General features: G+C 42.4%; 1 protein-coding gene across 1 annotated transcript; it reads right to left on the bottom strand.

The window, feature by feature from the left end:
* Positions 1-24,603: 24,603 nt before the first annotated feature.
* On the bottom strand, positions 24,604-25,482 carry LOC149241300 (uncharacterized). Its single transcript, XM_089370501.1, has one exon. The coding sequence runs from the start codon at positions 25,480-25,482 to the stop codon at positions 24,604-24,606; it is 879 nt and encodes a 292-aa protein (XP_089226627.1).
* Between the last annotated feature and the right edge of the window lie 1,338 nt (positions 25,483-26,820).

Genomic DNA, 26,820 nt, shown 5'->3' with positions numbered 1-26,820 from the left:
GCCTCAATTCAGTGAGCAACCGAAAGTGATACCCGTACACGATGCTATAATGGCCTTCATAGGTTATATACTTCATGATCTGTAGGCTAACTTCATTCAATGGTGGCAGCAAACTGGTTCTACGCACCCCATTTTTGTCCTCCGAGAATTCCTCCTCAGGTGGAAAGAATTCTTTCTTGGCCTGCTGGCTCAACTTCCTTTCTTCCTTATCCCATGGCAAACCCATTGGAAGTTCAGTAATTCGACTGATATATTGCGGGGTGAGCTTGAGGCTTAGGCCCCTGAAGTTCACTATGGCCAGTGTCTTGGATTTCGGCCTCAGAGCCTGCAAAAATTCTTCTGCCACTTCATCGTCGTAACCCTGCAATTTGTCACAAAAAGATATCCATTGAACCCGTGTGAAGAGATCCACCACCTCCTGGTTTTCCCTTAACTTGGTTGAATCAGTGGGTTCTCGTCTAATAAACCCACCCGGCATGATAAAACAGTTTCCTTAACTAGAGTTGGTGATTGTGGAAGAAATTTGGTCTACTGAGACAGAGCGTAGAATTACGCTTCTGTCATGCACATAATCCACAAAACTTATCCCTGAGGAACTTAACACAATTTAATTACCCTGACATCCTGTAGAATGACAGTATAGGCACAGCAGACAACAATTTCACCACTTTTCTATGGCCAGACTGTGGACGACGATTCTGCCACCTTTAAAAACCAGTTGCATTAAGAGTTCAGGGTTACCTTTTTAATCTGCCACCTTTTTACGTGAGGCACCCGCCTTCCTGTAGAAACTGCGTTCCTGTAGAAACAGCGTTCCTGTAGGAGCAGCGCGCGATTTTCGGGAAAGACTGCAGTTGGTCTGCGCTCTGGGTGTGCTTCACAAGTGTTATGATAGCCAAAGGCTCGGCGTATCGAACTGCAGAAAGATCAGGATAGCCACTCGAGTTCAAAACGGTGGTTGATAAATGCATGAGGGAAATCTAGCCGATTAGATTTTGAATCGGCGAAATCCATGGCACGGTGGTGAGCTGTCCCCACCGGACCGTTGGGCGACGTCATCCCATCATTTTCCTGCGAGTTCCCTTGCTGCCGCATCAATTCCCGCAGATCTGCCGCCGCCTCTTCTGTTAAACTCGTTTTTTCCCGACGGGATTGCTCTCACGTGCGTGCTGCCCATTTTTTGTCATGGCCGCCACCCAAACATCCAACTATACCATTAACTGGCCGACGTGGCCGGCCGACGTGGCCGGCCAAATGGCGATACGGCCGCTCAACCCATTCACCTTTACACTTTGCAATCGATTCAAAGTAAAATTCATGCAATCTGATGGAAGGAAGGGTCGAGAGACTTACCTGCGCGGCTGCACACGATGTTTCAGTTTTTTTTTTTGGACGCTGATGAGTGGATTTACCTGCTGCTGGCGAACTTACACAGGCCCAGAGGTCCATGTTTACAGGCTGCCGACGATGGATTGGATGCTTTGGTTGCATGCGCCCGCGTTTCATTGCATATGGCCGGCGCTGTGAATGGTATCCACTCTAGCGGGCTTAACTGTTACAGGACCCCCGCGGGATGTCTTGTAACAGTTCTTCCTCCTTGGGTGCATGCTGCATGACGAAGGATCTGGCCTCGCGATCACGCTCCCGGAGCTTCTAGATGACTGGGATGAATATGGTGTGAGATCTCCAGCATTTTTTCATTTAAAATTTGCTTTTTCTTGAGAACTCATCGATCTGCTTTGCTGGTGCAGGTAACTTCGTTGCATGTCGACAAGGATGGCAGGATGAGGTGACAACAATGTGCAAGGGAGATAACAATAGCTTGCATGCGTCGAAACTGATCCTTAGTCATTAGATCTCCTCACAAAATGGATTCTGGGCCGTTCTGAGCTTCTACAAGAAGTTTCCTGTAGAAATACAGAGCTTCCTGTAGAAAGGCCACGTTTCCTGTAGAGAGAGTCTGCACCTTCCTGTAGAAAATCTGCGTCTTCCTGTAGAAGACTCAAGCTGTAATAAAATTGCACATACCTTGGAGAAAATGAGTATTCTTGGAGGAGGTGCTGGTGAGGTGTCCTGACTGCATGATAAGGACCCTTGGCTTTGAGTTGAGAGGCTCCCTCTCCTCCATAGAACACCTGCAATCTGCATGCAATTTCACATGATAAACTTGTTGTCTTTGTCTTTCTTGTTTTTTTCTTGTTTTTTTCTTTTTCTCTTTTTTTTTTTTTTGAAAGATAACAGGGGCACCTTAATGAGGTTTTCGCCCTTGCCATCTGCCCTGAGCGCCTCAGAAAGGTTTTCAGTCAAGGATCTTTCCCAAATTGTCAGGCGGAAAGAGTTGATAGTGCGGGCACAACCAACCTCCCTAGGAGCCTAAGACTCTCTAGTGACAAACAAGACAAACAAGAGCAATCCTTCTCTAAACATGCATTTACTATATAAGAAATCAAGTGTTTAGATCCCACCTGTAATCCAACACTGTTGCAGTAGTCCAGCCTCGCTGATCTGGATGAGCTCCTCCTTCACTTCGAAACCTGCATTCACTAACAATCAAACGATTAAATAACACTTGATAATCTCATAAAATAAAACATGTTTAACACATAGACCAAGGAGTACATGAAACAACTCATAAATAACAAGTTACTGAGAAGAATGGACTCATTTGCATTAATAGGAAACAAAAGGAACAATTACAACCTGAGCCTTGGTGTTGTGCAAGTCCCTCCCAGGGTCCATCAAGAGTTCTCCTTTACTTTGAAAAAGCTCATCCACTTCCAAATAGAACAAGCAAAGATGGCAATCTCTCCTCACAAGCTTCTAATGGGAGTCCTAATTCCAGCAGCATCTACCCTTAGAAATGTTTAGCTTCCAACCTCCCCTCCTTCTGGCCCAATGCCTGTATTTATAGTGCTCTAGAGGAAGTTATTCAGGTCCACCATCAATGGGATAATCCCCTCTTTGGATGGGATAGCTCCCTTATTGATGGGATAAGTTCCTCTTTGGTAGGGGTACATGAACCATCTGGAGGCGCTCAATACACGTCGAACAACCTTCTAGAATTCTCTAGAAATGACCACAAATAACTTTTTAAAGATGAAACTTGCGCATTTTGACCTTTACAGGGGTACGCACCTGCCCCTTTACATACAGAGCGTACACGTATGCAGCTTTTGTGAACATTAGGTGCGTATCCGCAGGAAAGGTTGAGAGAACCTACGTAACCAGAGATAAACACATTTACAAAGACTTTCTCTCTTTCTTGAAGTTTGACATGGAGAGCAGAGGCATGAGACTTGCCGAGGAGGATAGCATGACTGTTGATGGAGCCATACTAACTGTAAATAGCCATGGTGACATTTTTTAGTGTAACAGATTGCCCCCTAAAGTGCGAAGCCTGTAGTAGATTAGGGTTTTGTATTATCTAGGAAGGGTGAAGCGCTTTATCATTTCAAGGATTATCTCGTGGAGAGCCTGGTCAGAACTTGCAATTTTCAACACAAAATACATGTATAAGATTATATCATCGCTGAGGTAGGCATTCCCATACTCAGATCAAAACTTTAACTAACAGACTAACTACTCTGATACAGGAATGATCTTGCAGTACATCATAATCATAGACTTTTGTAGACACAGTATGGGTGCAACCATCTGTTTATGATTAGTCTACTAGATAATGAATACAAAACTCCTCGCAGCCTGGATGGTGGAAACTAGATCCAGGGTCTTCATTTCTACTTCCCGAATTGGTACGATTCTAGCCATGCGAATAAATGAGTTGATGTCGAACATGGTAGAAACCACTTGATTACCAGTCGATGATGTAAACTGTTAACAAGTGTGAGAGAGACCACCAGTAATGTCAATGGTTCTCAAAGTACCCAGTACAATCCATGAGATGTGAATGAATGAGTTGATGTCGAACATTTCACGGAATCCTTCGATCGAGAGTCAATGATGTAAACTGACGTCAAAGGCGAGAAACCTGCCATTGATGCATGCAGACTTCAAGGTACTGACGATTTCTAAGTCATCTCTCTAGATAATGTGCTGATGTCGATAGAAAGCGACCCGTTGCAGGCAAGCCCACAACACGAAATCATTGATCAAGTTGAAGAAATGTTGTTGTAAGGGCTGACGCAGGGATGGTCAAATGGATGAAAAGTATTTTGCAGATGAAAGTTTTGCTTACAGACCTCTTGAACACATAACGACACGACAGATGGCTTGGTGATGAACGACTCAAAGTTAATCCCCGGAACCCGGCTGAAGACTTTCAAAGTGGTTTGATCAACTGTGAGGTAAAGGATTTCCCAACCCAGGTGAATGAAAAGTGTCGTGTCCAAGAGTGGTAATAAAGTTTCTTCTGAGACAAAAGATAACAAATAGGCTCATTCTTCTCTCTTTTCCCCCACCATTTCTGGCAAGTACCTCTTTATTTTTAACAAGCTTGAGGAGGATAACATATGCTTGATTATAAGCTCATCCTTCGGATGAGTCCAACCTAGTTTTGATTCGAACCCTAGGAAAGAGTGGTTCGTTCCTGTTTGTAATTGAACAGGTCCTTTACTGTGAAATTTTAACGAGCCCAGTATAGGAGAAACTCGACGTTTTTCAATTTTAGAGAGTCTGAAAAACTTAAGAAGACTCCAGGTTTAACTTTTTCGTAAATTTGTGTCCCCCAAGCCCGAAAAAGTATAAAATAATACCTGGGAGAACCGCTTGATCTTGCGACCAAGGAGTACTTTCATGATTAGTGTCTCTAACCTAAAAAGTAAAAAGCGATCAAGGACACGTCGTTTTCTTTCCGTATCGAGTTTGAAATGACAAAAACCCGGCAATCTTTTCCTGATTTTACGGTCAGAAAAGAGCTATAAGGGGACCGTCTTTTAATTCCGTTTTAACAAGTGTAAAAGAAACGCTCGGCGATCTTTTCATATTTTAGGAGTCAGAAAAGAGCTTAAAAGATGACTCTGACGTGAAAAATGATAATTTACCCTAAAGTCCCTTTGTCCTGCACAGAAACAACACATTACTCATACCTGTTTAAGATGGGCAAAAATTCATCGAAAATGTCCTTTCATGGTGAAAAATAAACAAATCTAGCATTTATTTATCCAAAAAACCTATAAAAAGACTTCTTACCATGTCATTTTTACCATTTTACTGTTGAGGTTGAGAAAAGGGCTTTTGACAAGAAACTTCCCGTGGAGATTGTGGAGAATCCGACCATCAGAATCGAACGTCGTTTCACCAGGTATTCTACAACACCCCTCTCTTGTTTTCCATCCGTTTAGAATTCATTTTTAAGCTTTTATTTGATTTTTTGGGGGCATTGGGGTTTCAAGATGCGCCCTTCGGGGTACGCAGGTCATGCACTGCTGACCTGCGTACCCCGATATTTTCCCAATGGGAAAATTACGGGGTGTACGCACCCGGCCTTAAGGGAAGCTGCGTCTGGGTGCTCTGTCCCTAAAGGCCGGGGTGCGTACCCCGCAAAACATAAATTGAAACCCTCATACCTCCAAAATAGCCCAAATTTTTAAATTTTATGGATTATAACTGATGTTTTATGATGTGCAGGGAGCACACCATGCTTGATTGGCGTGAAAGAGAGCACGAGGATGTTGATTTGGCCGCGATAGGTCATCAACCTTCCATTGATGCATTAAAAGCATGCGGACTGTACAAATACTGGGCCATACCTGGCATGAGGGACCAAGTGCCGTTCCTTGAGTGGCTGGTTGAAAGGTGGAACATTCAGGAGCAATGTTTCTACATCGGAGAGCACCAGCTCGAGATAGAGCCCTCCGACATATATTTTCTCACTGGCTTGCCTAACAGGGGCGAGCAACTTTCTCTATTCGGGACTAGGCTGGGTGGCCAATCCCTTGCTAGTCTCCGACTAGAGTGGTGCAACAACCAAAACCATGAGAAGGGGATAGAAATCAAGTACATATCCCGACCTGAACTTATGTTGATAGCCTTTACTGTTACCAGACTTTGCGGCGCGGCCGCTTTGCAGCAATCCACCGGGTCCCAAATGCGGATGGCTATAGACTGCTTCCGAGGCACCATTTTCAACTGGTGCGATGCTGTGTTGGCTAATTTGAAGAGCCAACTAACCAGGGCAAAGAGAGGACAACTGAAGACCTTTGGATATGGGCCTTTAGTTGTAAGCTTTTCCCTAGAGAGAGTTCCAATGCTGGTCCCCTGGCATCTTACAGTTCCAGTTGGGGCTCCTCGGGAGCCTAAGTTGACGAGATGGGTTGCGGTAATGGCCCGGCATCCTGATGAGGGCGCAGCAGTTGTTCGATTTCCTGATGGTTACTTTCACTGGCTAGAGAGCCAGGTCTTTGCTATTCAGGACTTTCCTTATGCCGGAATGGATTTTCGGAATGATTCGGACATGGTTCTTCCACAGGGAGAACAGTGGGACGACAAAGGTATTTCATTTTCCACGAGTTTTCAAATTATGTATTTTTTTTGTTTTTATATATCGCCTCAAAACTGACAGCACAAATTTTCAAAATGCAGATGTAGGTCCGCGGCGTCCAGCCAACCTCCAAGCTTTTGAGAGGAGAGTACCAGCTGTACCAGCACCATCCCCACAGGATGCGGTCGCAGAGACCTTAGCCGAGTTGGAACAGGATCTAGAGCGTCTGACGGCGGATATACCAGAGACCACCATAGATGATATTCCCATTCGACTTCAGCGCTATGTGGTTACAGTCCCAGGACCTTTTAGGAGGTTCTTGTGTAGGGTAGCGCGGGCAGTGGTCTCGTATAGAGAGCACCACCAGTGATTGACTAGTCACTTTTGTAGACACATATGACATTTTGGCTTTTTGTACTTATCATTTTTGCCGATCATAAGGTGTTTTTCAACCTATGATCGAAGACGATGTATATTTTTGACACACTCCTATCTATATATATATCATTATTACCGGCTTATCTTGTTTAACATACGTGATGAAATGTTTTTAAATTTACTTGTATGATTATCGCAAATGTCTGTCCAACATTCGAGAAGCAATTACATCTGCTAATGTATTTAAACACCTTGGAATATGCTGATTTTCAATGTAATCAAATTCACGTTCCAAGAGACGCACTCTCAAAAACAACCTTAATAACACAGGATTTCTAATGGCATGTACTCTATTAAGCTGTATACAACGAGTTCAGAATCTAACCTCACTATCAAACGTTGAATTCCAAATGAAATAGATTCAGACAATAATTCAACCACTGCACTGTATTCTGCAATGTTGTTCGTCGTTTGACCGAGGCTCACCCCATGCATAGAAACTAACTCGTCAGAGGGCGAATAGATAACCCAAGCTGCGGAAGAGATATTCCATGTACTACGACAAGCACCATCGGCAAATCCAATGTACGTTTGGAGAGGCGTCAACATCTGCAATATCAAGAGTAAAACCAAGATAAGCCAGAATAACGACGAAAAACACACTTTCTAAGCTAAGAACACTAACTAAACTAACAAACATACTAGCTAGAAAGAAAACCTAACCTAACTAAAAATTCTCCATACCCACCATTTAAGCATAATACCTCTTTAGGTAAAGTCCATTTCTGGGTTTACCCAAAGAGTCCCCATCAAAATCTACCAGCTCATAGGCCCCTTTTGCTAGTTTTCGCTTTATAATGTAGGGTCCATGCCACATAGGAACGAATTTTCCAGCACATAGCTTATCGTTAGCTTGATCATATAACAGCACTAGGTCTCCCTTCGAAAAACTCCGAGGGGTCACATTTCTATCATACTCAGCTTTCATTCGCTTCGCGTGGGTCTCGATTGCCAATGCAGCGTCACGTCGAGTCTCATCTAATTGAGCTACGTATAATAAACATTTCTCCTCTTCGGAAGTGGCTGGGAGTAATTCAACAGCCATTTGAAGTGATGGGATCTCGCATTCAATGGGTAACACAGCTTCCAGGCCATAAACTAGCTGGAAAGGAGTGAACCCTGTTGAAGTTTTCACTGAAGTTCGGTATGCCCATAGCGCTGAAAATAACATGTTGTGCCAATTTGACTGATGAATACCAATGATTCGTCGGATCATGATAACCAGAACTTTGTTGATAGACTCAACCAAACCGTTGGCTTGTGGATAATAAGGAGTAGAGCTATTGTGGCGCAAACCAAGCTGGCTTGTAAGCTCAGTCATCATGATGTTTCGAAAATGGCTCCCATGGTCAGTGATGTTTGCTTGTGGGACACCAAACCTAGTTATAATGTGATTGAATACGAAAACTGCAGCTGTTTTGCTGCTTGCGTCGAATGTAGGCATCGCCTCGGCCCATTTAGTAAAATAATCAACCGCGAGGATGATATACGCATGCCCCCCGGCCGAGTGAGGGTTACAAGTAATAAAATCAATACCCCATTTAGCGAAAGGACCAACGACAATTATAGGATGGAGAGGAGCAGGTGGTGCGTGCATCTTGCGATCAAACACTTGACAGTTGTGGCACTTTCGGACCGCAATGATACAATCTTTAAACATGGACAGCCAGAAATAGCCTGCGCACAACACCTTCTGAGCTGTGGCATACCCAGACATATGACCACCACATGCTCCAGAGTGACAATCATTCAAAACCCTCTCAGCCTCTTCGTGAGTTAAGCAACGTCGAAAAACTAAGTCTGCCCCGCGGCGATAAAGTGTATCTCCAATAATCTTGTATTGCTGGGATTGAAACCGAATTTTTCGACGTTCCGCCTTTGAAGCTTCTGACCGGCAACTGAAAGTGAGTTAAGAACGAGGTAGCTAACTGGCTAAAATTATAAAAAGAGGCCCGTGGTAACTCAATGTACCACTTGGCCGCGAGACCAATGAGTGTACGCTGGAAAAAATGTAAGCAGATCGAATCATCCGAGATAGAATTTGAAGCACACTAGAGATGGTAAGTCATCACATGATTGGACGGATCCTCTCCAGAATTACCTTCGAACTTGGGTATATCACTGGGTAACTTATTTGGCATTGGCGGCCAGAACGGAAGATATTGAATTGGATCGTTCGTTTGGCGCGTCAAGTCTGGTAAATCCAAAGTTGCGATAAACGGTAATTGCCAGTTAGGATCTCTAAAACTCTGGGTCAGAAGACCAGTCCCAGGAGGAGGATATCCAGGATAACTAGGAACAGGAGTCGCATTAGGGATATTATAGCCTCCTGGAAAACCAGGATTAACCGAACCGTACTGGGGTTGTTGAGGTTGTTGATAAGTGTACCCAGGATACAGTCGATACTGGTAAAGATGTCTGAGGAGTGGTTGCAGAGACAGTAGAAACCAGAGCTGTCGATACTCCAGAAGTAAGCGCGGTAGATGTAGCGGTAGTTGCAGCAGCCGTTTGAGATGGAGTACTAGGTGCAATTGGCGGCTGAGTAACTACCGAAGTTACAGAAGTTTGAACATTTGACTGGACGGGTTGCGGTTGCTGGGGTGGACCAGAAACTACGGGTTGTCCAGCTTGAGGTACCAACTGTATACTTGGCTGCAACACCTGTTGACCCTGTGATGGATCCCACACTATCATTCCGGGGTATTGACCCGTAACAGGTTGAGGATACTGAGATCCATAACCGGATTGAGGATAGGATTGATAATTGAAAGGTACAGTTCCCATACCTTGAACATATGACTGACCTTGAGGTGGTTGATAACCTTGACTCGATTATTGACCTTGAGGTAAATACGGATACTGGGGTTGACCTTGACCTTGAGGTTGATACCATTGAGGTTGATACCCTTGGGGTTGATACCCTTGAGGTAAATATTGATACTGAGGTTGACCCTGGGGTACATATTAAGGCTGGGGTTGACCTTGAGGCATGTATTACACCATAGGTACATACTGACCTTGAGGTTGCCCCCCAGACACGATTTGTGTACCTTGAGGTTGCCCCCCAGGCGTTAACTGAAGCTGCCCCCCAGGCGGTAATTGGCCACCTTGAGGTTGGGAAACGGGAACTGAACCTAACATCATGTAAATGTCTCCTACACCCAATGGTATATTACCATTGTTTCCAGCTAATAACTCATGATCAATGGGTTGAGGAGATGCCCCCGCAAAGGTACCAGAAAGTGATTGATACCCGGTGGGAACAGAAGGATTGCCGTGTAAGAAAGATTCATGAGTTTGAGTAAACACGGACGACTGACCAGACATATTTACAGGAGTATAAATACCTCCAGGTGGAAAGGGAGTACGAGGTGTAGAAAAACCTACCCCTGAGTTGTCTAAATAATTGGTTAACGAAAGGTACCAAGTAGTACTTCTAGGAGGACTGTAAAAGATAGATTCACGCTCCCTGAGCTCAATAGTAAGTTGATCTTCAAGGTTAGAGACGCCTATTTCTTCCTCTGGAGCAAGTTCTTCGATAGCAATCAGACCAGTAGGAAGATTTTCGGTGATAACTCGTTCTACTCTTGGTGAATCTGGAACACTAGAAGTTGGAGTAACAGGTTCAGATATTTTAGGTTCTTCGCCTGTATCACTAGTAGACGAAAAACTACCAGCAAGCTCAGAAACTGTAACAGCTTCGGGATTATAACCTGTCTCTAGACTTTGGTAATCTGGATGGACTACCAAGGAATATTCTCCTTCTTCAGGTGAACCTACTCTACTGCCACTAGGAGGAGTTACAAGGACATTCAAACCTTCTAGATTACTCGGGTCATCTCGAGGAGGTTCACCCCAAAGTCTACGGGATCTCCTCAACAATTCGGCCACAGAAACAACTTCAGGAGACTGGCCCCGAAGTCTACGGGACTGTCTCGGTAATTCCGCCACAGCTAAAAACTTTTAACTACTACACATGAAAACAAAGTAAAATCTCAAATCAAACCAGCTAAAGTCTCTAAAGAACCAAACAAATTTGAAGCACACGCCTAAAGAATCTAGGGCGTCAAACCAAGCACAAACAGTAGCCTTCCAGACCGAAAACGCTAGTTGGAGATGAAACCCAACATCGCCGGATTCAGTACAGAAGTGGCGGGTGGAACAGTTACCCCGGCAACCTGCTTAATGAATAGACTGGCACAAGTTCCTCCACTTTAACCGTCTCGAGTGAAGTGAACCCCCCGGAAAATCCAAGTGAGTCTAGCCGACGTCTGCTCCAGGTACAGTGGGATCTTCCCTCCAGCGTCACCTCGGTAGAATCCTAAAGATAATGGTCACTAAGGCTACCAACCGCAACAAATGCACCTGGGGGAACAGTCTACACTCCGACAGCACGCAATTGCAGAGTATCAAGCTCAATCCCCTTGCCGGTTCCTTGAAAATAATCCAAGGTTTACCGACAAGTGACCCCTGGCTCCTCGACAATGGTTAATCTGAGGTTTACCGTTTGTAATACGTGCGTGTCTGGCGTCGTTCCCAATGAGGGAGGATTGATCCCCTCACTGGTTCGGACACGAGCTCGTGCTTCTCCTTTAAGAGCAGCTTTCCCAGAGTACAAATGAGACAATTGGATTTATTCTATCACAAGATAAGCTACTTGTTTGGTTTTGTTGTCTTGGAGAGTTAATTACTCTCCTACTCCAAGACACTATCCTGATCTAAATTGGTGTTTCAGAGCCCTAGTAAATAAAAATTACTAAGTTGATTTTACTTTAAGCGTTAATTTTATGGTTTTTCTTAAAGACAAAAGGTAGCGGAAATGAAACCAATGGGGTGTAGACTCGACTCAAACCACTACAAAGATGCACCTAAGATGATCTACGCTGCTTTTCTCTTTCAATGAAACTCCTAACTAAGAGAGTTGGAAAATGCAAATTTTATAGAAAACAACTTTCTTAGTAAATACAATCAAAGAAACAATTCTCTTTATCTTTCCAAGCATACAAACATGACCACTCCTTACGTGCACGAAAAATTCTTTTTTCTTTCAAAAATCCCTCAAAGCTACTTGAAACAAAACTTTTCAAAGGAGATGTTTTTGTATTTTCTCTTATTTAATAAAGCATATAAATCTATTTTAACGAAAATCAATCTTAAAAGCTATAAAATCTATGAAAAATTGACTCACAAGCAAATCAAAAAGAAATTTACTCTAAGCAAACCTAACGAGGCAAAAGCCTACAAGGATGATTCTAGGTTGTTTTACCTGACCACAATCAAGCCAAGGACCAGCTAATGCAGAATCAAAAGACCAGTCAAAACAAAACTCAAATCTTTTTGTTCTTTTTGTAAAATGGAATTCAATACTCAATGAACAAGTACTTAGAAATTTGCCAAAGAGACAACTCAAAGGTAAGTTGCTCTCACAGGTAGACTTTACGACAGGTCCGACTCCTAAGAAGGCTGATAAAACCAGAGAGATCTAAGGCTTGACAACTTCTACCGCCAAAGTCACTACAAGACCTACTCAAAAATCAAACCCTAGGGCTTAAACTTCTATGAAATCCACTAAAACACTCAATGCTATCGAAACAAGTTCAGGTGAAGATCTTTGACAAGAGACTAATGGATCTGGGCAGTAAAAACTAAGAAAAAGCAAAATCTAAGAGGAAAAATGCAAAAAATGGAAATTTCTTAATTTTTAGCAGGGTACGCAGGCAACATGTTAAGCCAGGTGCGGGCCTGCTCTGTGCACACAACAACAGTGCGTACAAGTACACACTGTGCAATACTCAGAGGGTGCGTACTACTGAAAAAACCAAGAAAAACTAAATTCAATCTAACCCTAAGCTAACCCACCCAAATACAAAGTCACAGAGCCAAAAACCAGAAAATAAATGACTTTTCTCAGATCAAAGTTGCATACAAAGGAAAAGACTTTCACATCAATGGAGTCCCCAGTGGAGTCGCCATTTTGTCAGGCGGAAAGAGTCGATAGTGCGGGCACAACCAACCTCCCTAGGAGCCTAAGACTCTCTAGTGACAAACAAGACAAACAAGAGCAATCCTTCTCTAAACATGCATTTACTATATAAGAAATCAAGTGTTTATATCCTACCTGTAATCCAACGCTGTTGCAGTAGTCCAGCCTCGCTGATCCAGATGAGCTCCTCCTTCACTTCGAAACCTGCATTCACTAACAATCAAACGATTAAATAGCACTTGATAATCTCATAAAATAAAACATGTTTAACACATAGACCAAGGAGTACATGAAACAACTCATAAATAACAAGTTATTGAGAAGAATGGACTCATTTGCATTAATAGGAAACAAAAGGAACAATTACAACCTGAGCCTTGGTGTTGTGCAAGTCCCTCCCAGGGTCCATCAAGATTTCTCCTTTACTTTGACAAAGCTCATCAACTTCCAAATAGAACAAGCAAAGATGGCAATCTCTCCTCACAAGCTTCTAAATGGGAGTCCTAATTCCAGCAGCATCTACCCTTAGAAATGTTTAGCTTCCAACCTCCCCTCCTTCTGGCCCAATGCCTGTATTTACAGTGCTCTAGAGGAATTTATTCAGGTCCACCATCAATGGGATAATCCCCTTTTTGGATGGGATAGCTCCCTTATTGATGGGATAAGTTCCTCTTTGGTAGGGGTACATGAACCATCTGGAGGCGCTCAATACACGTCGAACAACCTTCTAGAATGCTCTAGAAATGACCACAAGTAACTTTTTAAAGATGAAACTTGCGCATTTTGACCTTTACAGGGGTACGCACCTGCCCCTTTACATACAGAGCGTACAAGTACGCAACTTTTGTGAACATTAGGTGCGTATCCACAGGTAAGGTTGAGAGAACCTGCGTACCCATAGATAAACACATTTACAAAGACTTTCTCTCTTTCTTGAAGTTTGACATGGAGAGCAGAGGCATGAGACTTGCCTAGGAGGATAGCATGACTGTTGATGGAGCCATACTAACTGTAAATAGCCATGGTGACATTTTTTAGTGTAACACAAATTTTTCTCTCTTTTTTTTTTTTTTGAAAGACAATAAGGGCGCCTCAATGAGGTTTTCACCCCTACCACCTGCCTTGGGCGCTTCAGAAAGGTTTTCACCCAAGGATATTTATTATTTATTTATTTATTTTTTATTTTTATTTTTATTTATTTTTCTTTTTTTTTAGATTCTTCAAGGTATGCCCAAAGCAGAGGCAGAACCCTTCTCTATGACCAACACTGCCTTCTCCATAGTTTTGATGAACTCTTGTCTTGACAGAGGCTTCCTGTAGATCTTCAACCGATGCCCATTGACAAGCATGGGGATGGCTTCCTCATCAATGGTCCGAATAAGAACAGATCCATTGTCATGACATTTTTCCACTGAATATGGCCCTAGCCATCTGGTTCTCAGCTTCCCATTGAAATCTCTGTATCTGGAGTCATACAACAAAGCCCAATCTCCCGGCTGAAATTGCTTGTCATGGAGATGTTGGTCATGCCACACTTTTCTCTGAAGTTGAACCACTTCTGAATGAAGGAGGGCCTGCATTCGGTGCTCATCCAGTCCATTCAGCTGCAATAACCTTTCTTGTTGTGCATGGCTGAGATCTAGGTCCAGCTGAGTTGCCATCCTCAACGTGTTGTATTCAAATTCAATGGACAACAAAGCTTTCTTCCCATAGACCAGCTCATAAGGTGTGAAGCCGGTGGTGGTCTTCCAAGTGGTGTTGTAAGCCCATGTGGCTTCAGCCAGGCGATCTGCCCAGTCCTTTCTGCTGTTGCTCACCACCTTAGTCAAGATCCCTTCTAATGCTCTATTGGTGACTTCCACCTGCCCATTTGCTTGAGGGTGATAGGGGGTGGAAGTCCTATGCTTGATCTTGTGATGAGCTAGTAGATCTTCAACCAGGTTGGAGGTGAACTGGCTCCCTTGATCGGTGACCAGCTCTCTTGGATAACCAAACTTATAGAAGATGTTTTCTCTTAGGAACTCGGCCACCTTTTCTTATGTTGCTGCTTTGATTTCTTTGGTCTCTGCCCACTTTGTCAGGTAGTCAGTGCACACAATGATGTAAGACCTTTGCCTTGAAGGAGGGTTGATTGGGCCCACCAAGTCCATACCCCACTTCTCAAATGGCTCAAGAGTCACCTGAGGTTGGAGAGGCATCTCATCCCTTTGGGTCGGTTTCCCCATTCTTTGGCATTGGTCACACTGGCTGACATATCTTCTGACATCTTGATGAAGTGTGGGCCAATAGTAGTCTGCCTGCAGGATTTTGAAGGCAGTTCTCTTTGCTGCAAAATGTCCTCCACAAGGCCCATCATGACAGGTGATGAGGATATCAAAGACTTCCTCCTCCCTTACACAACGCCTTAAGATCTGATCGGGGCCAAGCTTGAACAGATTGCCCCCGATCCAAGTAAATGAGGCACTTTTTCTGATGATTCTGCTCTTCTCTCTTGAAGATAGGTGCAGAGGGAACTGTGCTGAAACAAGGTACTTCGCTATATCAGCAAACCATGGAGAGAGTACTGAAATAGCAAACAGATGTTCATCGGGCATCTGGTCATCCACTGTTCCATCCTCATCTGCAGACAAATCCAATCTAGATAAAAAGTCAGCAACAACATTTTCTCTACCTGGTTTGTCAACAATGGTCAAATCAAACTGCTGCAATAAAAGTAACCATCTAATAATACGAGCATTCACATCTGGTTTATTCGTTAAATATCTAATTGCAGCATGGTCTGTATGTACAAAGGTTTGATAGCCAGTGATATAATGTCGAAACTTGTTCAGTGCATGGACCACAGCCAAGAATTCTTTCTCGGTTACAGTATAATTCAGCTCAGCTTTGGACAAGTTTTTGCTAACAAAGTTAATGGCATATGGAAGTTTTCGCTCAACTTGTCCTAAAGCTACACCTATGGCTTTGTTCGAGGCATCAGTGTGGATGTGGAAAGGTAGGGCCCAGTTTGGACCTCTCAGGATTGGGGTTGACACCAACTTGTCCTCCAATTCATTCAAAGCCCTCTGACAATCGTCAGTCCATTTAAACTCCACATCTTTTGCCAACAAGCCAAAAAATGGCGAGGCTAGCTTGCTGAAGTCTTTAATAAATCTCTGGTAATATCCTGCTAATCCCAAGAAACTCCGAACATCCCTTACCTTTTGAGGAGGTGGAACCTTCTTGATGAGAGCAATTTTGTTAGGGTCCACCTGTAACCCTTGGCCAGAAATGGTATGGCCTAGCACGATCCCTTCAGTCATTAGGAATTCACATTTTTCAGGACTAAGGGACAAGTTCATCTCAATGCATTTGGTTAGGACTTTTCCCAGATTGGACAATGCTTCCTGGAAGTTGGCCCCATAAGGAGTAAAGTCATCCATATAGATTTCCACTGCATCATGGACCAGCTCCGAGAAGATGCTTAAGACAGCTCTCTGGAAGGTAGCAGGAGAACAAGTGAACACACAGATTCTCCATTTCCCATTTTTCTTGGGAACCAACACCAGAGGGGACACCCATTCACTATCTGAGATGGGGTAGATGAATCCGACATCCAACAGTTTTTTCAATTCTTCCTTGACAATGTCCTTAAGGGCTGGATTCATTCTCCTCTGGGGTTGCCTAACCAGCTTACAATCCTCTTTGATGTATATGTGATGGGTACAGACCGAAGGATGGACTCCTTTCATCTCCTTATAGCTCCAAGCAAAAGCATCTAGGTGACTGCCCAACAGGCTACACAACTCCTTTTCCTGGGAAGGAGATAGGGAGGAGCTGATCTTTAACGTTCTCTCAGGGTCGAACTCCACATTCTTGACTCTGGGAGTGACAGGGTTGGTTTTACAAAGATCCACTAAGGTGCTAGCTTGGGCATCCTCCACCAATTTCTCTAAGGATAGTGCACTGGAAGGTGGATTCTGGATCAAGGTCTCGATCAAGTCATCCTCGGTTGGGGGGTCTCTTCTAGTGGTATCTAGGGTGCACAGAGGTGCTGAGTACACCTCGTCTTCCTCTCCTTCCTCCAACCAGACTGGTAAGTCATGCTCTAAGGAGGGTTGGGCAGGAGGGTATAGGACTAGCTGCTTGGACATAGAACCATTTTTGATGGTCATATTTCCTGCACGGCAACTTATGTAAGCATCTGCAGTGGCTAACCAAGGCCTTCCCAAAATGAGAGGATATCCAGTAAGCTTTTCCTTGGGTTGCAGAACCAAGAAATTTGCAGGGTATTCCCAAGATTCGATAGAGACCAAGACATCCTCCACAATCCCTTCGGGAGTCACAGTGGAGCGATCTGCTAATTCCAGTACTGTCGAGGTCTTCCTCAAGGAACCCTGAACATTGAGTTTGAGCATGGTATCCCTGGTCATCACATTAATGGCAGCCCCCAGATCAATCAAGGTGTGTGGTATGATGGTGCCATTGATGTGGACATCTACTACAGGACTTCCAGGATCTAGGTACTTTGGGCAGATGACTTGTCCTAACATAAGGTCAGACAGTTGTCCTATGACATTGATGGTTGAAGCATCTTTCTTCCGCCTGCCTGGGTGTTTGAAACACTTTTCCTTAACCAGTTTGTTGTATATTGGCACATCCTTGATGGCTTGGAGAAGTGGTATTTTCACACACAACTGCTTGAGCTCTCCCAGAAGCTCATCCTCCTCTGGGTTGGGTTGTGTGGTGGCTGTTAGTCTCTCAGGAAAGGGTGGAATAGCCTTTGGTTCACTTTCCTGTTTATCTTCCTCATCCTCTGGGGGAGGAGGTTGGCGATCTGGTAGAGTCTTTCCAGATCGAAGATTGATCTCCTGGATCTCCACAGGATAGGTAGGGCATGAGGTTTCCCCAGTGTATACCTGTTGGGCCTGTCTATTGTTGGGGTTTGGGTTCGGTTGAGCAGGCATTTGAGGTTGCCTTGGAGGAGCAGGAGGTAATGGCTGAGGTTGAACTGGTGGTGGAGGAAAAATGGCGGGAGGAGTATTGTACTGGGGCCTCCACCCCGACTGAGGTGCATTCCACTGAGGCTGTTGCTGGGTATGTGAATGATATGAATGAGAAGTAGGTTGAGTAGGGTACTGAGGTGGATAAGACCATGGAGGAGGCATGGACCAGGAAGGATGAGCAAGGGGAGCCCAGGAAGGCATAGGAGTTGATTGGTTGGGGCTGTAATAAGCTTGAGGTGCCCCTTGCATTCCCTGCTGATAAGGTCTAGATCCTTGTGGCCTCCTTTGGTTGATGAAATAGAGAGGTTCAGTGGGGGCTTCTGTCCCTTGGTACATGGCTTTAAACCCAGGTAAGGTTGGACACTGATTTGTGGGATGGTCCTCCTCACAAACGAAACATACTTCAACCGAATGCAATGGGCATTCGTTCTTAGGGTGTCTCCTTGTGCACCTAGGGCAGAAGACAGCCAAGGCTCTCTCAGCTTCTTCTTTCTTCTGCTGGATCCCGAATATGTCCAGCTGCATGGCAATGGTCTGTCTCACCTCACTCTTAAGATCTTCTAATTGATTTGCAAGCTCATGTTTGGAGAAAGGGACACTAGTTGAGAGGATGTTTCCTCTACCTCGTTTCCGTGCTGCCCTGGAGTGGTTTCTAAACACAGTCTTGATGTCCTCATAAGGCCATTGGTAAATGTCCCCCCCAGCTAACATGTGAAGGGTATCTAAGAGGTCTTCAGGGACTCCTCAGAGGAGGACCAACTTGAGGGATTCAGGGTCAAGTGTGCACCTGGCCCGCTTATAGCTAAGTTGGAACCTCTCCTCATAATCCTCTAAGGACTCATCATTTCCCATGGTCATCCGAAAGATTTCTCCCTTGGTTTCCTTGGACCTACAGTAATCCCGGTACTTGGTATTGAAAGCTTGCTGCATCTGAGCCCAAGTAGTGATACTATTCCCAAGTAAGCCCATGAACCAGCGTAATGCTGCATCCTTAAGAGTTGAAGGGAAGAGTTTCAGCTTTTGCTCATCTTCAGTATAGTCATAGGTTCTATAAACGACAACAAACTCAAATAGTAAGGTATCAGGATCTTCAGTAGTCAGTCCATGGAAGTGAGGTAAAGAAGAGGGGCTAATGTTCTTCATTTTCATCTCTCCATTGGTCTCTCGGATGGGGAAGACACCTTCTATTCTCTCATCTTCTCTTCTATTGTCAGCCATAGCTTCAGATGGAGTGGTCTCTAACTCTTCTTCTTCTATAAGACCTTTGTATATCTCGGGATGTTCACCTATAGGTTCTTCTAGGTCACTGTCACCAAAGAAGAGAGAAGGGTGACTCAGTGATGTGGTGGGGGTGTTGGGTAGGAAATTTCCTGATTTATCTCGGTTTCTATGAGGCATGAAATGGAAAAGACTTTTTTTTTTTTTTTTGATTGCTTTTGTTTTTTTCTTTGGTACCTGCAAAACTGAAACAGATTGATCTACGACTAACTATCTTGCTGAAATGAAGATGCAGAATTGAATTGAAGGCAGGAAAGAACTAGTCTACTTTGCTCAAATGAAATTACATAAATGGAAATGCTAATCTACGCTTGCCGAATTGAAATTGTGGAATTGAAAGGCTATTCTAGGAAAGCAGGAAATGCTAATCTATGAAAGCAGGAAATGTCTATGCTACTTTTGCAGAATGGAAATGAAATAAACTACTGAGCAGAAGGAAAGAGTAAGAAAATAGAAGAAAAGCAACAATTACTAATACTCTGACGCTTCCTCGGAAACGGCGCCAAAAAGATGGTGGGCTCCAGTATTGTAGCAATAATGCTACAACTCCTGGGGCTTCCTATCTCTAATTTTATCAACCCGGTAGTTCGTACAAACTTGGAAGCGACGGTGCTGTATGCACAAGTACTATCTCTTGTCGCAGCTGTCACTTGGTTAGCTGGCACAAGTCCACTAAGGCTCAAGCCAACTTCTATATGCTCTTAGAAGAAGCTTTCTAAATGATGGATGAAGGCTATCTCAAAGGAAATTAATCTACTTTGCAAAAATGAACTGAAAGCCAACCAAAACATGGAAACCCTAGTAAACCCTAATCTGAATAGCTTAATCTCTATGATGCAATGGTGGGAGTGCAAATGTCTAAGAATGATGCCATTACTGCTAGTGATATGAAATGCATGAACTTAAACTACTTCCATTGAAAAGAACATTGTTTTTGTATTTTTGCTTAAGTGGTTGGAGTGATTATGATTTTGTTTCTTATTAGGGTTTGGCTGTGCAGAGGTGGTGCGAAGGGAGAGAAAGCTTGGGAAAGGTCAGGAGGGCTAGGAGAGGTCCCAGGGGATCCCTAGCATCAGTCCATAGAAGTACACAACGTTCAGGTGCTCGGCAACCGAGTTTGCAGGATTCTACAGGATGTCTGCAGGGGATCCTACAGGAAACTCAGGAATTCTACAGGAAGTCTGCTAACTTCTACAGGATGTTTTACCGTGGGAGTTTTGGGTGATGGTGAAGTGATGAAGCGGTATGGGTGGATAGGTAAGGTGGAGATGGAGCTTGTGATGGCTCAGGGGCAGAGAAATAAGATGGAGAAAGAGTGCACGAAGTTGGTTGGTGGATAGAAGGATGGAAGCAACGAAAGGTCAAGAAAATGGAGCTACGTGGGCAATGGAAGAGTTGGAAGGTAAACGAGCTGAACAGAGTTCAAGTAGGTGGCTTTAGGCATGCTTAAGAAGAAGAAGAAGGAAATGGAATGATACTGAGCAGTGTAAATAAAACAAATTGCTTATGTCTTGCACCAAAAACGAAAATCCATTAACCTGTGCTACCTGTGCTATTAAACCAATGAACAACAATGTAAATCGTGAAGAGAATTCGTGCATGGAGTTGGAATGAAGAAGTATGGCTCAAGATCAGAGTGCATGGATGGATCTATAATTAAAATGACTGTGTTGCAGCTTGCATAAAAGTAAAAAAGACTGCGTTTTTTTGGTGGTTGGTACAGACTGCACCCCAATCTCTAAACAGAGATGGCAGTGAAGGCACTATCAACCTTTTCTTGGAGCTCCAATGAATTACAATCCTCCTATTCTAATCTAAGCAACTGAAAGCGATTTAACCATAAGCTAATCCTACTCAATCTCATTAAAGAAATCAAATCAGCAGACTGTGTTCTTGAAATGCATGTCAAAACAAAGAAACAAAGTGCTGAAAAGAAAGGCAAATAACACTACAAAGAAGAGGAGGTCTATTACTCTCAGGTTGGGCCCTAACCTGAGAGCTATAGCTCCCTTAAAAGCTCAGAATTAGATCCAAATCTTCTTGCCTTTATTCATAATCAAGAGTCTAATGTCATGCCAAAACTGGCTTACAGAAACAAACACCGAGCTGTAGCTCGTGCTCAGAAATTACAATATTAGTTCAAAAGTTCAAAAAGCTCCTATCAAAGGCTATGGCCTTCATATTTATACACAATGAAGATCAAGCTGGCTTCCTCCATTCATGGAGCTTGGCTGTCCAACTGAAAGTCAAACTGCTGATCCTGTAGAATCCGTTGGTTGCCTTTAAGCTCGGTGGGGAGAGCTGTTGGAGCTCAGAGTTAAGGTGAAAATCACGAGGAAGGTCATCAAGACTGTGGAAAACCTCCCTATGAACCCGTAATGTCACCTTTGTTGTCTCCTTGTCTCCATTTGTGTGGTCTTTTGCTCTCTTTAATGCCAAAAACCTGAAATCGTCATGTATTAGCCACATAGATATAATGCCTGCCCTTCTTCCTACAAATAACACGAATATACTAAGAAATGAATGCATAAGTGATAAAAGATGAATGGTTGAGCAATGTAAGTAGGCCAAATGAACCCAAATTGTACCAAAAATTGGAGCTCATCAACAGGCTATAATTTTCTGTGTATCATTTTCATATACTAAGGGCGAAATAGGGACACATGGCACATCATACAAGTTTTCTCTACTGAACTAGTCTATAATTAGGTCACCATGGGAGATTTGGCATAACTCTTTCTTGGAGAATCAAATTCTAATCAGACTTGCAGGGTTAGAAAGAGGAATCAGAGAGCTATGGTAGGAGACAATTTCAAAATTTTGAGATCTAAAAGTATAGAGTTATAGCCATTTCAAGATCGAGCTCTTGAAATCAATAAAAGATGATATGAGGAAATTTGATGGAAAGGATACAGTAAATTGGATACTATAGATGGAGCAATATTTTGATCTACATGGTGTAACACTGTTGCAAAAGGTATGTCTTGCATCTTCATATTTAAAACCAGATCAATTTTTATGGTATAAAGGGCTTTGTTCTCGTAAACAACTTGTTACGTGGTTAATTTTGATGGAGGAAATGATAGCACATTATGAGGATACAATGACCAACACATTCTTTAGAGCAACACCACAACAATTGGAAGAAAAAAGATAAAAAGGACTTTGTTACAAAGTGGAAAGAAAAATTATGCCAACAAGGAAGTCTACCCCTCACAACTATAAAGATGGAAGTGTTGTTTCTCCTAGACTTCCACAACCTACAAGGGTTACATCACAACAATTGGAAGAAAAAAGAGAAAAAGGGCTTTGTTACAATTGTCATAACAAATACATTAAAGGTCATAAGTGTGTTGAGAAGAAATTATTTTACATTGATTATGGAGAGGAGGAAGAAAATGATCAAGAAACATCAAAAGAAGAGTATATACACCAGGAACCAACCCCAGAGAAAGAAGAAATGAATCCGACCATATCTTGTAAAGCATTGGAAAGAATTACCACTCCTAAAACTCTCAATATAGAAGGACATATCAAGAAGAAAAAAGTTCAAAAAGTGAAAGATCACATCGAGAAAGAAGAAATGAATCTTACCATATCTTGTAATGCATTGGATGGAATTACCACTCCTCAAACTATCAATAGAAGGACATATCAAGAAGAAAAATGTTCAAGAATTGAAAGATCACATCGAGTCTCAAGAAATCAATCCGACCATATCTTGTAATGCATTGGAAGAACTTTCCACTCCTCAAACTATCAACATAGAAGGACATACCAAGAAGAAAAAGGTAAGAGTGTCGATTGGTTCGGGCAGTACCCATAACTTTGTTGATTGTAAGATAGCCAAGGAATTGAATTGCTTCCTATATCTAGCACCGGAGTGTCAAGTGATGGTTACAACTGGAGGAACCATAAATTTCTCTAGAAAGTTCCATAATATCAAGCTATCCATGGGAGAATATGTATTGAATAGCCCAATGCTTTCCATTCCAATGGGTGGAGCTGATGTTTTACTAGGAATCCAATGGCTAAAATCTTTGGGTACAATAGATTTAATTTTCAAGAACTTTTCTTGAAATTTTTTTGGGAAGTAAAGGAAGTTGAATTGAGGGGTATCGAAGGAAAACCTGTAAATATAATCAACTCTAACAGCATGACAAAGCTTCTAAATAAAGAACAATGGGCTGTAATTGCACAATTATGTTCACTAGAGGATTCCACATCGAAATCATGTATTTCTCTAGATCTCCAAAACGTTTTGGACAATCATTCCAAGGTATTTGAGACTCCCAAAGGCCTCCCACCTATTCGTGATCATGATCATGCTATTAATTTGATTCCACGAAGTGTTCCTCCAAACATCAGGCCTTACATATATCCATATGCCCAAAGGAGTGGTAACTCATTCAAAAGTTGCAGAAGATCCCAGTTCAAACAATATTGTGAGAACTTGACAAGGAAGGAAAAATCATATTGGAACCTAAAGCAGTCACAGAACCGAGAAATCGAAAGCTACGAAATAGATCAATTTCAGAGTATCTCATCAAGTGGAAGAACTTACCTGTTGAAGATTCCACATGGGAGGACAAGAATTTATACAGAAGCATCAAGAACTACTCAAGCATTGAGGACAACACTTTTTGGAGGGGAAATGTTAGGTCCCTATACTACTAGTGTAACCCCTTATTGTTATTAGTACAATCCCCTTATTATAATGTTGTGCCCATGTAGTCCTCATATTTTTATTATTGTGCCCCATCGAAGCCGACTATTGTTATTATTGTGCCCTTACATTATTATTGTTATGTCGGCCTTGATTATATTATGACCCCTTAGACTCCTATATATAGAAAGGAGGTCTTGTCATTTGTATCATCCAAGAATTGTTCATTTGTGTAATGTAAAGGAGGTTGCCCCCTCGAAGAGGCTGAATTCGAAGGTGTTCATCTATCTTTTCTATCTTTTAATGAGCTGGTTTCACAACACTACGAGGGTTTTGTTTTTCCTTTCCGCAACCTTGTTTTGCTGAGGAGTGTAAGGTGTTGTGAATTGTTGTCATATTTCATGTTATTTGCAGTATTTGATGAAGTCACCCTTCTTGAATTCTCCACCTTGGTCTGAGCGAAGAATTTTGATGAACTTTCCTATTTTCTTCTCAATCATACTTGGGAATTGCTTGAAGTATTCAAAAGCATGACTTTTCTTCCTAAGGAAATACACCCAGGTGAACCTTGTACATTCATCAACAAAAATAAGAAAATTGTAGGCCCCTCCTAACGACCTTATCTACATTGGCCCACACAGATCAATGTGTACAAGTTCAAGTATATCCCTCTGCTTCATATCAACAATAGCAGGAAATTCATATCTATTTAATTTACCAAGGGTACATGCTTCACAGTCAACATGCATACTCTTCAAAACAGGAAGAACATTCACCATATCTTTTTTTTGAAGAAGTAGTAGGTCATTGAAGTTTATATTCCCAATCTTTGATGCCAAAGATTCTTCGCAGACATGGCTAATAATGCCAACGCTTGATTTGATGCACTTCTGACATCGAGTTTATACAATCCTCCTACACGTACACCTGTTTCAATGAACTCCATTTGATCCAACATGTCTTTAATTACATAATAATATTTAAAGAACTCTACCTTCAGATCCTGATCTATTATTCTAGATACATAAATCATGTTATTTTTGATCCCGGGTATATACGTAACATCATGAATATGCCTAATGTTTCCATCAGGTAGTACAATAGGGACATCACCATATCCCTTAATTTTATACCCTGTTTCGTCTCCAAGGTAGACCTTCGTACCAGTGCTGGATTCTCTAAAATTTTTAAACCATTGCCTCTTACCTGTCATATGGGAGAAGGCTCCTGAGTTCATCAACCAGATTTCTTCTTCATCCTCCTTAATTGACAATACATAATCAGATACAAAGAATCTGATATTCAAATTTTGATCTGCATCAGCCAGATAGCCTGCATGCTTCTTATGTCTCCATTGACCTTCATCATACTTCTTCCGGCAATGTTTAGCCACATGACCAAATTTACCGCAATAAAAACATTTTGGTCCAGAATCACTTCTGTTTGGAGATATACCTTGAGATGGAGGTGGCTTTCTTTGTGGGGTTTCTCTGCTTTTGTTTGCTACATTTGTCTTTCCTCTGAAGGGCTTCTTCTTTGCCATTAGGGAAAGATCTGACCTCTGGGGTTTCAGGGTCATCCGCCTTCCCTCTTCCTGCATTAGGATCCCTTTCAATTCTTCAAACTTGGGGCTTTTTTCTCTTGCATTCAACCCAGTGATTAACATATGATAGTCGTCAGTCATACAATCCATGGTAATCGTGAGCAAATCAGTGTCTCATACTGTTTCTCCATTTTTTCCTAGATTATTCTTAAGCTCCTTGATACGAGAGATGAACACTGCTACTGACTCATTCTCCTCCATTTTAATGGAGAGAATATTTCTCTTTAGAAACAGTGGGCGGTTTGAGTTATTGATCTCATACAAGTCTTTGAGAGTTGTCAAGATGTCTGTTGCAACTTTACATTCTCGAATATGAGGAATAATGCAATCTTTCACAGAAAAATTGAGCAGCACCTTTTCCTTGGTCTATGTATTTTCCTAGTCCTGGATTGCTGATGTTGATCCACCTGTAGCTAGGGTCAGCTTCAACTCATCACTGGTTGCAATCACCCATGCAATTTGCCACTCCAACAGGGTCTGCAACTTAAATTTCCAATTGGAGTAATTGGAACCGTCAAGCTTATTGCTCTCATTCAAATAAGCCTCTGCCATCTTATTGTTCATCTTGATAAAGAAAAACGACCTCCAGCAAAATAAACCATATCTATCCCAGATCCGAAGAAAAATTTCAAAGTGAAAGCTTGAGATTCAAATTAAAAAACAATGGTCCAATTGAATTTAAAAAAATGAGAGCCCCTTTGTTTTAAAAAAAAAGAAACCAAACAAAAAAATCCTTTTACAAAGCTCTTCCCTTTTTAGATGTATGTGACCAACATTAAAAATCCTAAAACATTTAAAAAAATGTTACCATACACCCTCAAATTTGGCTCACCGCACCATTCACTCTCAATTTTTTTGAGTAGTGATCTGATAATCACCCTATGAGTGACCTCAGTTAAATATTTAATGAATAAAGGTATTACATACTCATACGTTGGTGTGTGTGTCTATGTTAATTTAAGCAATAGATCGATCAGATTGCAAATACACAAACACTTGGAAAGGGAAGACAACAGAGAAATACAATAAGCAAATAAAAGAACACAAGAAATAAATAAGGAGTTCACCCTATTCTCCAGGGCTACATCTCCAGTACAGCTCTCAGTGGTGGCCTTATTTTATTGTGTTTCAAGCAGAGAATTACAATGCAGGAGCTCAATATGAGTCACCTGAAACAAATTTTCTTGGTAGGGTGGTTCTTGGATTACCCAAGCCACTGGAGTGCACAGACTCTATTGCCTACTAGTTCTTTGACCTTTCTGGTCTGACAGATCCTCTCAGGGATGGCTTGAATCTCTCAAGCTCTCTGGTGCTAGACACTGCCTTTGGTCAGCTCGGCCCTTTGTCTTCTTTCTGCTTTTGCTTCACTGTTTTCTTCTCTGGGTTCCATCCTACTCTCGGGGTCCTGGTTCCTCTTCTCTATCTCTC

Source organism: Pinus tabuliformis, chromosome 8 (assembly GCF_031772625.1).
Source record: "Pinus tabuliformis cultivar Carrire ecotype Pingquan chromosome 8, CPIR1, whole genome shotgun sequence".
Taxonomy (NCBI): Eukaryota; Viridiplantae; Streptophyta; class Pinopsida; order Pinales; family Pinaceae; genus Pinus; species Pinus tabuliformis.
This window is presented reverse-complemented; position numbering and strand designations above follow the sequence as displayed.

Coding starts and splice junctions, on each gene's coding strand:
- LOC149241300 (XM_089370501.1), bottom strand. CDS start 25,482: ATGGATTGTATGACTGACGACTATCATATGTTAATCACTGGGTTGAAT.